This window comes from Mchenga conophoros, linkage group LG18 (genome assembly GCF_057382185.1).
Source record: "Mchenga conophoros isolate Kocher_MC1m ecotype Shallow Benthic linkage group LG18, M_conophoros_male_GT1.1, whole genome shotgun sequence".
Classification (NCBI taxonomy): domain Eukaryota; kingdom Metazoa; phylum Chordata; class Actinopteri; order Cichliformes; family Cichlidae; genus Mchenga; species Mchenga conophoros.
This window is the reverse complement of record NC_140543.1, coordinates 16,310,501-16,322,944: the sequence shown is the minus strand read 5'-3', so window position 1 is coordinate 16,322,944 and position 12,444 is coordinate 16,310,501. Positions and strand designations below refer to the sequence as shown.

General features: G+C 39.8%; 1 protein-coding gene across 1 annotated transcript; it reads left to right on the top strand.

The window, feature by feature from the left end:
• Positions 1-4,612: 4,612 nt before the first annotated feature.
• LOC146553485 (aquaporin FA-CHIP-like) lies at positions 4,613-6,976 on the top strand. The gene is made up of 4 exons (XM_085254804.1): positions 4,613-5,030; positions 5,721-5,882; positions 6,018-6,098; positions 6,370-6,976. The coding sequence occupies exons 1-4, from the start codon at positions 4,668-4,670 to the stop codon at positions 6,547-6,549; spliced, it is 786 nt and encodes a 261-aa protein (XP_085110930.1). The 5' UTR covers positions 4,613-4,667; the 3' UTR covers positions 6,550-6,976.
• The last annotated feature ends 5,468 nt before the right edge of the window (positions 6,977-12,444 follow it).

The window sequence follows — 12,444 nt, the reverse complement described above, 5'->3', positions numbered from 1 at the left end:
TTCCCATTGACAGCTGGAAAATTTTAAAAATGCTCATTACAGCCCCATTACAGCTCTTACATGAATCTCATACGCAAGCTTTTCAGTGTGTTTACATTTTTATTTTTTTTTAGCTTTCAAACATTTTCCACATTCTTCTGCTGGCGGTCAGAACAGTTATCACAGTTCAGCCTGATTTGACGTGAAGGTATGATTTGGGGACACTACCAGTAGTGGTTAAAACTGTGATAAGATCCAGATACATTTATTGTACTGTAAACTGTGGAAGATTTCTGGAATTGTTTACATTTCTGTCAAAACAGGTCACAGCAAAATATATGCTGATGTTTGCCTTCTATGTGAAGATATATCCTCAAATGGCTCATATCTGAGAGAAAAAATGAAGAATCCAAGGCCACAAAGCTAATATAAATACACTGGGGTTTTGTTATTTTTTATAGTGTTTTTGCTTTTGCTTTTTAATTAATTTATATTATTGTTGTAACACATCAGACTGAGGGTTTGGTTAAAATATTCATCTCTGTGTTGCAATAGTTTTGAATGAAATTGATACAATGACTAAGACATACGAATCTTTTTAAGCTCAAAACTCCTTTTTTTTCTTTCTTTTTCTTTCCTTACATGAACTCCTGTCCTCTTATGCATATTTACTCATGACTACTCATAACTTGTGATCTTACACAATCCAAAGAAATGATGTTGGTCACCACAGGTTTTGGTTAAAATGAGACCTTTTGTGCCTTTCCTTACATTCTGTAACAGCATACTGTATACGCTGTTACGCTGATGAATGCTCAGATCAAACATAGCCAAAGTTTCAAACTGTGAGGCCAGAAAACATAAGAATGTGACATAAAAAGCTCAGGATTCACACTACTGCTCTAAACACTCAGTTTAAGATTTACCTTTTTACTTCTGGCTCCTAATGAGAGGATCTAGATACAGAGAGGAGGGCATTGACACAACTTAACCAATTTTGTGCAAGGAGGAGAGCATACACTCTCAAGACGTTAAATCTCCATCAATCAACTTTATCACTTCACTGTTGTGTTGCGTGAGCTTTCCCAGACACACTGCTAAGGGCACGGAAGTCACACCCACCTAAGGAAAGAGTTGCTTTAAAGATAGAGGAGCTAAAACAACTTAGTTGAGGGGCTGAAGCCAGTATGAGCTGAACAAGAATCACTTTGAACTGTGAGTCATACAAAGCTGCTACTATACAAATCTACTGCGTAATGCACGTAGGTCTATATATGAAGATGTAAAGTAAGTTCCTCAGCTTCAGTAACAATAAAGCTTTAACCCCTTTAACAGATGTTTGTGTCTTCTTGTTCTTCAAACCAAAGAGCTTACGCATGTCTACATAACCTTATACGTCACCGCTTTACCTAAATCCGCTCCTGTATTTAGTTTGGACAGTTTCCATCTGGAAAGAAACCCTCACTCTTAGGCATTGTTGTTATAGGTTCAGCTACTGACCGTTGGCAAGATGTCACTGTTTGCCTTTCTTTATCTTACTTTGTAAATCTGGTTCAAATTCATGTCCTTCAGTTTTAACATTGAAGAAAAGACAGCACTAGTGGAAGAAAGTATATATTTTTATTCAGTGTGACAAACAGATGTTGATAAATTATTTATTAGGTCTTTAACCAGCCATCAACTTTTAAATGTTAGTAAGTCATTGCTAATGTGACTGGGTCGCCTCTGTCTAGCAACGCTGGGAGGATAGAAGCTCATATGAAAGACTGTAAGTGAGGCCAGGCTGGATGGGATTCAAATTTCATTTTTGACCGAGCTGCTTGAGCGCTGCACTTTTCTGGCCATGAATATACTAAACTTTAACTACTCGTGCATCCACACACTTTATTCTGTGCATCACTATTTCTCAACTTTGCCCTCTGACTGCACCGGTCCTAGAACACTTTGCACCAGTACTTCTTCTGCATATCAAAGGCAACAAACAGTCATGAAAATTTCTATCTATAGATATGATAAATTTTCCGTCAAGAACTGATCGTCTGTCAAACTTCAGCTCTTAACCATTGGAGGTGTATTCCGTCGGTTTAAATGTAGCTTAAAGATAGAGTAAGGCAGTCTGTCAGTTTAACACTAAAACCAAATTGTTTACTTGAGTTCAGAGATATGATAGTCATAATCAAACAGACTTGAACTACCTGGCAGTCTTTCAAAACCCTATGGAATGTATACACCTTAATCACATTCCTTGCAATTTCAATACTGGGCATATTCCAGTAAGAACAATGACTGTCCAACAATGACACTGAGGCAAAATACTTTTGATTTTGCTCTGTTAACGCTTCCAAAATGGTATTTTTACTTTACTCATCTTGGTTTATAGCGGTAAATGCTTCCCGTTGACTAGCATCCATCATTTAAATGCTCACTCACAAATGAAAGCAGTTGAATCTTTATACTCCCTATGAATATTTATGAAAAGACTAAATGGACATAGTTGTTCATCAGGCAGTTCCATTCCTGCAGTTTTGGCTTAATGCTAATATTGTCAAAAGGAAAAAAGGAAATTATTTCATTTTCTGCCATCTGCAGCGTACACCTATCAGGCATAACATTAGAACATTTCAGTGCAAAAGCAGCCGTGACCCATACAGGCATGGACTCCACGGGACCCAAGGAGGTATACTTGTGTATATGTTAGCAACAGATCCTTTAAGTCCTGCAAGTTGCGAGGGCCTCGATGGATCAGATTTGCTTGTCCAGCACATCCCACAGCTGCTTCATTAGCTTGAGCTCTAGGAAATTTGGAGGCCAAGTTTACACCTCAAACTCACTGTTGTTGTGCTCCAAGATTTCCCAGAAGAACATTGCCTCCAACAGCTTGCCTTCTTCCCACAGCGCATCCGGGTGTCTGGCATTCCCCAGATTCAAATCAAAATATAAGTTAAGCCTTGGCTAAATAAAGCATTAAAATTAAATGGGGAAGTGTAATATATTTTCTTGTAGCTAGGTCTAAGCCTTCTGAAGACAATGTCCTTGTGGTGAAATATATCTGCTACTTCAAACTAAAATCTATTTTGTGAAGATATGTCATTATTATTTACATTATATGTCATTCTGTTCATGTGTTCCTGAAAACCAAAGCACATTTTAGTGATTTTAGTCAAAAATTCTAAAGACAATGTTATTTTTTCCCTTTTTGCAATTTGATCCGGTTTGATCTAATACACAAAAATGAGCAGAGTTCAAAAGTTCAGTGTTTGCTCCTATTTTTGATGGACAGGAAGCTGGAACTCACTGACAGTCATCACTTTCTGTAATATATTGCAAAAGTGTTACATAAAATAAATTTAGTCACAGTAATCATTATCATCAAATATGACACACTGACCGATGTTCAGAAAGTATGTTTTCCAGTAAAGTGATTTTGATGCTACTTAAAAGTTGACACAAAATAGAACAATTAAAAGAAATAGAGTCATTGTGAAAATAATGACAGAATAAATGAAACTGAAGGTCATTTAGTTGTAATAAAATTGGGAGATCATGACTTTAACAATAAAGTAGGAGGTAAATAGTTTAATGATACTGGAGGCATATAGCTGAGTTTTACTTTTGTGAGTTTGACTTTCTAGGTGGTTATTTGCTACTTTTACACAACTACCCAAAGGGGGGGGAAAGGGGACATGAAGGGGCTTAAAGACAGTTTGAACATATACCATATAACTCCAACGTGTGAAGTGGACATGTACCGCAAAGGAATCTATAATTTTGGGTAAAGAACTTAATACAGATTTTCACTAAATCATCCACAGACATTCACCAGTTAAAGCAGCTGCTGTTTGTAGCCTTGAGTTGAGGGGGCAGGTGTAACAGGCAGCTCAATTCACAGAGTTGATGTTTCACTCTGCCGGTGCTCTAACTCTCTGTCAACAAAATAACTAATAACTATTTAGAGAACATGCTTTCGGTTGATGAATTGCTATTGCCATCTATAATAAATGTTCCCCATTTTTAAGCCAAAAAGGATTAAACACCTCAAAAAACTGCTTCCTAATCTAGTGGCATGTAAACTTTATCAGTGGAGGGCGGGTGAAGCCTGAAATCACTATGTGGGAGTTGTCTTCTTTCCCACTCCCTTATGTGCTGTCCAAGGTGTGACTGCCCAGAAGCCAGAAATTACTCAAAGTCAGAATTTTCCAACTTTAAAATGAATATAAATAGGAAAAAGATGACTTTAAATGTGTAAAATTCTCCTTCTGTGAACCTGTATTTCTTCCTTGGACCTGTATTTAAAGCAAACTCGTGTTTTGTCTCTAAAAACCTCACGATAAAAGGCTTTGCCACAAAACTGTAAATGTTTGCATGAATGGAAAATGTACCTTTGGATGTAGCTATTTAAAGATCCTGTTCTATTACTCACGAAAGTCCAAAGACCAGAAAGTACTGCACAGGGAGGTAGTGAGAGAGGGGCCAGAGGACAGGGAGAGGAGGGAGGGAGGGCGAGGGAGCAGAGGGAGGGATGAGAGCCCAGTCTTTTGGATTTCTCATTAATTCAGTGTGGCCCTCTCTTTCAGTTTTTTAAAGCCCGCCCACTAACCATTATCAACCCAGGCCTTATATATGCAGCCTGTTGCTGTTGTTTGTGAGTACATCTTACAGAGGACCAGCTCAAACCCACAGCTGCCAAAATGAGAGAGTTCAAGAGCAAGGCTTTCTGGAGGGCAGTTCTGGCCGAACTGGTTGGGATGACCCTTTTTATTTTTCTCAGCATCGCCACAGCTATTGGGAACACAAACAACAGTAATCCAGACCAAGAGGTGAAGGTGTCACTGGCCTTTGGACTTGCCATTGCCACTCTGGCCCAAAGTTTAGGCCACATCAGTGGAGCCCACCTGAATCCTGCAGTCACCCTTGGGATGCTTGCCAGCTGCCAGATCAGTGTGTTCAAGGCTATCATGTACATTATTGCCCAGATGCTGGGCTCAGCCCTAGCCAGTGGCATTGTGTATGGAACACGGCCTGAAAACAGAACTGAACTGGGGGTCAACGCTGTAAGTATAAACTTTATCTTCAGTTTCAAACATTTCTGCATTAATAGCAAAAATAAAAGCACAGCGATGCGATGATGCAACATTGTGTATTTAAAGTACCTTCACGGTGAAAACTGAAACTTTTACAAGGATGTAAGTGCTGAATTGGCACTGATTATGTGGTTCTTGGGACATTCTGTCAATACTTATTAATGAATAGTGATGACACATTATTATTAAAGTATGCCATGCTGCAACAGCTAAAAGAAATAGGAAATATATATAGTGTCCACCCACTTGTACTTTGGCAATCTGTTTCTGGAAATTGAGGTTTTGAATACCAGAATTCTTCACTTAAATTAATGAGCAGTTATTACTTAATGCTACACCACTCTGTAATTAGCACCCACAGCTCTCTCCTTACTGAAAAACAGCACTGGTAGGACCTGATATCACCCACCCCACCCCCCCACCTCGAGAAGCCGCACAGCTCCACTTAATGTGAACAATAATAACCATGTTTTCCACGAAAGAAATATGAACAAGCAATGTGGCACTTTGCAGCACTGCCAGATTGCTGTCAGGCTTCCTGGGCAATGCCAGGAGCTACTAAATAGGAAGTGGTTGTGCTAGGAAACAATCTATCTATCTGACAAAGTCTGACAAAGTCTGACAAAGTGTTGTTTTGGATTCCTCCCTTAACTTTCACAGCTCAACGGCGTCACACCCAGCCAAGGCGTAGGCATAGAGCTTTTGGCGACCTTCCAGCTGGTGCTGTGTGTCATTGCGGTCACTGATAAAAGACGGCGTGATGTCACCGGCTCTGCACCCTTGGCCATTGGCCTCTCAGTCTGCCTGGGACACTTGGCAGCTGTAAGTTTCACTTTAACGCCATCGTCAGTCATATATAACTTGTAAAAAGGGAACCAGGAGCAGATATGGCAGGATTCTGCTCCTGCTGATGATATTCTCTCACGTTGCCTATTTGTTGTTGTTGATTGACTGCAGATCAGCTACACAGGCTGTGGCATCAACCCTGCTCGCTCCTTCGGCCCGGCTTTGATCATGAACAATTTTACAGACCACTGGGTAAGTCAGAGGGGGGGAATCACTTTATGCATACCTCACATTTTTTCTGCATGGATATTATATGTCAAGCTTAAATAATTCAATAATTCATCAGCAGACAGATGCCTCAATTACTTGTGAATCTTCCTGCATGTGTTAATCAGTTACAGCTTTCCTATTGTTTTGCATTTAGAGAGATCGACTAAAGTAAGCCTTTTGACCATGACCGGAATCTGCGTTTCTCTTTGTCTTGTAATGATGCCAGACATTGATCAAAGCTCTCCCTTTGTAGGTGTACTGGGTGGGTCCAATGTGTGGCGGTGTGGCAGCAGCTCTTCTGTACGATTTCTTGCTTTCTCCCAAATTCGATGACTTCCCCGACCGCATGAAGGTGCTGGTCAGCGGGCCAGTGGGTGACTATGACGTCAACGGAGGCAACGATGCAACAACTATGGAGATGACCTCAAAGTAGTGCTACGCAAACATGAAATGCTATTGTAAATATCTATACTCCTGTACAAAAGCATTAGAATTTAGTTTAGTATGTTAGTGGGTTTTTTTCTCCTGTTTTAAGGTAACCAATGAGGATTGTGGTCAACGGGTCAGTTAGTGCTTCCTTCCTATTTTGCTCATGTTTTTGGCCAAGCACCAGTTTTTTATCCCAAAAAAACTGGTGCTTGGCCAAAAACCGCTGAGACAAGTTAACTCTAAAATTCCCAACAGAGTCAAGTGTTAATGTTTGTTTTTACAATATCAGTATTCCAGGTTGAGCCATTTTTGTATACATATTTCTATGAATCTTTATCACGTTTTATTTCTGATGGATAATGTATTGTGTGTGCACTTTTGAAACACCTCTCACTTTTTTAAGTAAAAGAAAACACTGGATATTAAAAAAATATTGTGTTCTTTATTCCAGTGTATGGATTAGATTTTTCTTATGGAGTCCGATGACCACAAATCTATCACACATACAGGACCTCCTATGAAAAAAGATGATATCCTATTACTCTGCAATCCTCCTGCAGACACTGTGAAATCAGAAAGCTCTTCACACACAAGTTCATTTGTGAAAATGGAATATGTAAGCAACACTTCAACTAAAATAACTGTTCTTAAAACCAGATTTTACAGAATGATGAATTAGCTGATATTATTATTTAGTTGTGTAAATTTCTTCACAAATTTTTAAGCAATCTGAATAACCTTGTGGCAAAGAAAGGTTTAGTTTAGCATCCTGGCTTTATTTAAAAACAAATGAGAGTAAAGTTGTCTGCAATTCACAGATCATGAAGGGTAAAATGTGAAATGTGAATAAAAAGGTCAAAAAACATAAACAAAAAGAGGGGAAAAAACATCTGAGTGAGAACCTCACATCATACCCCAAAGCTTTAATCTCATCTGGTGGTGTTACATTTAAATTAAATCTAAAGTTTCCAGAAATCTGAAAAAGGCAAAACAACAAAAAGAGAGAGAGAGAAAACTGACCTCCTGTGTTTCATCTCTTTTACAACCCCCTCCCAAAAGTTAAGTACAAGGTGAACTGCTAAAAATTATATAATGACTTAAAGTTAGGCACAGCCTCTGAATTCCTCTCTCCTGGTTGGATGCCTGGTGCTGCAAACTAACTGAGACCACGGGTCTTCCATCCGATGTGGACTTTGGCTAAAGTGGCTGATTTGCGAGCTAGGTGCACAGGAAGTCTTGTTCCAGGTCACAGCTTGGAATCAAGAAAGAAAGAAAGATAGAATAGGACACTCTCTTTTCCTGTAATTTTACATGTTTACTTATTCATGCTAACACATTTCTTTCATTTACTACAGCAATATTTTTTATCATTTAGAAAAACTGAGATGTAAAGTGGAAATTGCACTTCTTTTTCTTTAAGATCAAAGCGGGCTGCATGTGGCCATGAAATGAGTTTGATATCCCTGCGTTTTAATGAAAGTCATGTGAAAGAACTGAATGTGATTTAGTGAAATACAGAGTTTGTGATATTAAGTATTTGAAAGTTAGACTCTGATGAAGCTATGTTGCAGGGCAAAGTCCAACAATGGTAGGAAGCAGGAAGTGAGTGTAGATGCTGGTGGTGGCAGAGATGAAGAAGTTGGACAGTTGAGGAAGAGACGAGGAGGAAGTGGGTTGCACAAAATGTGGGTCTGCAAAGCAGACAGGAAAGAGGCTGATTATCTCGCAGAAGGTGGGCAAGAAAAGGATTGGGCCACAGTGATGACTACAAAAAATGTTTGGTGAGAAACAAAAGTGATGTAAAGAATAGGCTAGCAGCCCAAACACCCAAGCATGCAGACAGTGACGTATGAATACAGATTTTCCACCCCTGTTTTCTTGGGTTTTGCGCTGCCCAGCTGTTGTTGATTACAAATGGAGGGGTTGTGCTTTTAGCAGGTGAAGCACTGGCAGGTTGCTGTTGCATGTGACAGTTTTGATCCAGCAATCAAGGCTCCTTTTTACTGGCTGCAGCATATTGTTGAGCTTTAGCACACTGACTTTGAAAAAAAAAAAAACATTCAGTACAGTGAAGATGTATGTATTGATTGCCCTGCCCTTCATCAACCGAAATGATGGTGGTAGTTTTGTTAACCAGTGGATCTATAGTAACTCATTCATTGCATGACATGCTATATAATATGTAGGGATTCGTATACAGGTCACTGCTAAGAGGGTAAGACTTCTGAACCACTCACTAGACAAGAGAAAATCAATCGCTTAAAGTCCATTCCTGAAAATACAATTTTAAAAACAACCCAGAAACTAAAGAAAAATCCCTTCATCCAACTGCTTTGTGCATAAAGTCTATGTGCGTCTTACTTCAGTCGGATATATCGACGTACAAGGAATTTAAAATGTATAACCAGCATGAATCAGATCTACATTTGATAGCCAGATAAAAGGGTTTGGAGTTGTACTGTTGATTAATCTTTCTTTGTTCTGTGCTTCACTGCTGTCTCCTACAATAACAGATAACATCATTGTGGCTGGTGAGGGTGGTGATGGAAAATATGTCATATGTAGATAAGACTATTTGCGATTAGGATCCTTATTTAGAGAAAACCACTCAGGCTCAGCGAGAGTCTTTTATGCACAGACGCTTCAATCTCATCGTCTGGACCTGCAGATGAATTAATCCCCCCCCCCCCGTGTTGTAAATAATTTGTTGTAATTTGTTGTATATAGATGTAAATAGTTGTTGATACTTTTCTTACTCGGTAGCTGTAGGGGTGAGAAGCCATTTTTCTTTGTGAACCTTTTCTCTTGTTTTTGGTTAGGGAGGCAGGTAAGACACATGTAATTTTCGTTTGGGGTTTTCTGTGAAGGTAAGCCAGCTGCATTTCATTTCTGGAGTTTTTGTTTGTTGTTTTGGCCATGCTCACCCTGATGCCTGCTACCTTTTGGGACTCAATAAACTGACTGGCTGTTGTGAAATCCGTGGTAGCTGTTTTTTGTTGGTTCGTCCTCCTTAAGAGCAGGGAGTGGGGGGGCATTTTTCCTTATTTTTATTTTCCTTATGTCGCACGCCGGTTCCCTGGGCTGGGGTGTAACATAAATGAAACATATATAATGACAATTTAATCTTTTTTTTTACTTACTGTTTGATGTAGTTGCACTTCTTCTCTGTTCACCTTACTTTTATTTTGTTCTTTCACCCGTTTCAAGCAGCTGCGAGGAAAACCCTTTGAAGTTGTCAGTGCTGTTTTACTCTGCCTAACAGACCAGCATACATATTGATTATATACTTGACTTGCTTCCATTTCTGCTTGATTAAATCATCTCTGTCCATCCTATAATCTCTTGGTTAGTAGGCTGAGGCCTCCCTCTCATTACAAGCACCATAATAAATCCTCTCTGGGGTTCATTAGAGCATCCACATCTTCATATGTGTTCATGTATATGATATATGGTATATGGAAGACAACATTTGTGGAAGAAATGTTTGTGTCTTATTTACATCTGAGTGCCAGGGGGAGTGAGGGGAGGATGCTCACATGATTGGCTTTGGTGGGCTCTCCATAGCCAGAAACAACACCGGTCATCTGAAAGGCAGATTTCTCTCTGACCAATCTACTGGCCTAAAACAAATTATATTCACTTTGTTGGATAAACCTGTTCAACTACTTGTTAATGCAAATGTTTAGCCGAAAAATCACAAGGCAACACTTCACTGCAGTTAGGTGTGGGGAAGAAAGGTGATTTATGTGACTTTAAACAGGGTGTAGTTGTTTGTGCCAGGTGGACCGGTCTCAGTATTTCACAAACTGTTGTAAACAAGGATTTACAGAGGATGTCCCCAAAAAGAGACAATAGGCAGTTCACTGCAAGGAAATGTCTTGTTGACGTCAGAAGTCAGAAGCTAATAGCCAGAGCATTTCCAAATACACAACATGTCAGGAGGAATGCTGACCCACATCCACCCATCTACATTAAAGGGATGGCTGTGGAGCGTGTGAGCAGCTTCAAGTTCCTGGGTGTCGACATCTCCGAGGATCTCATCTGGACAACCAACTGCTCCAGCTGGTCAAGAAGGCTCACCAGCGCCTCTTCTTGAGGACTCTGAGGAAGAACCACCTGTCCTCAGACATTCTGGTGAACTTCTATCACTGCACCATCGAGAGCATCCTGACCAACTGTATAACAGTCTGGTACGGGAACTGCTCTGCCTCGGACCGGAAGGCGTTGCAGAGGGTCGTGAAAACTGCCCAGCGCATTCCTGGAGCACAACTTCCTGCCATAAACGACATCTACAGGAAGCGGTGTCTGAAAAGGCCTGGGAAAATCATCAAAGACCCCAGTCACCCATCACATGGACTCTTCATCCTCCTGCCCTCTGGGAGGCGCTACAGGAGCCTCCGGACTAAGACCACCAGGTACCGAAACAGCTTCTTCCCCACAGCTGTCAGACTCCTGAACCCTGCCTCCTGACATCTGAACCACATTAAACTCATGGACTGAACATACAAACAACCACCTATAACTGAACACACACACAATGGTCAAAAACAAACAAATGGACAACTGTACCCTCCTACACACAATAATAACATGGACTGAACCACCACTCACAACCACTAGCACTTTATATAGCCTCTGTAAAAATATCCACATATTTCACTTAACTGCACTACTGTAAATGCTGTATAGACAATCATTCTGTACAATACGATAATTATAATTCTACAACTGTTTACAACTGTTTATAACTTACATAGTTCATATTTCATTTCTGTATAGCTTTTTATTTCATATTTCTGTATAGTTTTCATATTTATATCCTGTTCATAGCCTGTACATACTTATAGTTATAACATATTCACACCATACCTTCATACCGTGTACATTATAACATACCCATAATAGACCCATATTTTGTACCCTCATACCTATAACAGACCCATTTCTGTAATATATCTATATTATGGTTAAAGCACTTCTGGATGGATGCAAACTGCATTTCGTTGCCTTGTACTTGTGACATGTGCAATGACAATAAAGTTGAATTCTATTCTATTCTAATTCTAAACCTTGAATCAGATGGGCTACAGCACCAGAAGACCACACTAACATTTCTGTCAGCTAAGAACAGGAAACTGAGGCTACTATTTGGATGGACCCACCAAAATTAGACAGCAGAATGTTAGAAAAACGTTTCCTGGACTGATAATTCTTGATTTCTGCTGTGATATTTGGGCGGTAGGTACAAAATTTGTTGTAAACAAAATGGAAGCATGGATCCATCCTGCTTTATATTGATCCAAGATGGATGATCACAGCGTACACATCTTCTAATGGCTCCTCACAGCAAGATATTGTGTCATGCCACAAAGCTCAAATCATCTCAAACTGGTTTCCTGAACATGACAGAGAGTTCACAGTGCACAGATGGCCTCCACAGTCACCAGATCTCAATCCAATTAATGGATTTTCAACTGACAAATCTGCAGCAACTACTTGATGCTAGCAAGTCAACATGGACCAAAATCTCTGAGGAATGTTTCCAGCACTTTTTTGAATCTATGCCACGATGAATTAACGTAGGTCTGAAGACAAAAGGGGGCCCGACCCAGTACTAGCAATTTGTACCTAAAAAAGTGTCCAGTGCTACAGCTGTTTCAGAAACATTTCATGCCATTTGGCTGTAAGAACTGTCAATTAATTTACAACTATTTTTGCATGATTTAAACTTGCAACTTTCACAAGAAAAAGTATTATGTGTATGCAGAAAGTGCACAGAGATACATTTTTAGGCTCTGATTTTGTTAGTCGTCACTCCACAAAAGCAAACCTCCACTGCCTGTGGAGGATGTTGGGCTTACAGCACACTACAGAATCAAGGAGTACCTTTAAAGATACA

Bases quoted from the DNA above. Each gene is read 5' to 3' on its own strand.
- LOC146553485 (XM_085254804.1), top strand. From the start codon at position 4,668: ATGAGAGAGTTCAAGAGCAAGGCTTTCTGGAGGGCAGTTCTGGCCGAA. The intron at 5,031-5,720 runs GTAAGTATAAAC...TAACTTTCACAG, and splicing joins CTGAACTGGGGGTCAACGCT to CTCAACGGCGTCACACCCAG. The intron at 6,099-6,369 runs GTAAGTCAGAGG...CTCCCTTTGTAG, and splicing joins ACAATTTTACAGACCACTGG to GTGTACTGGGTGGGTCCAAT.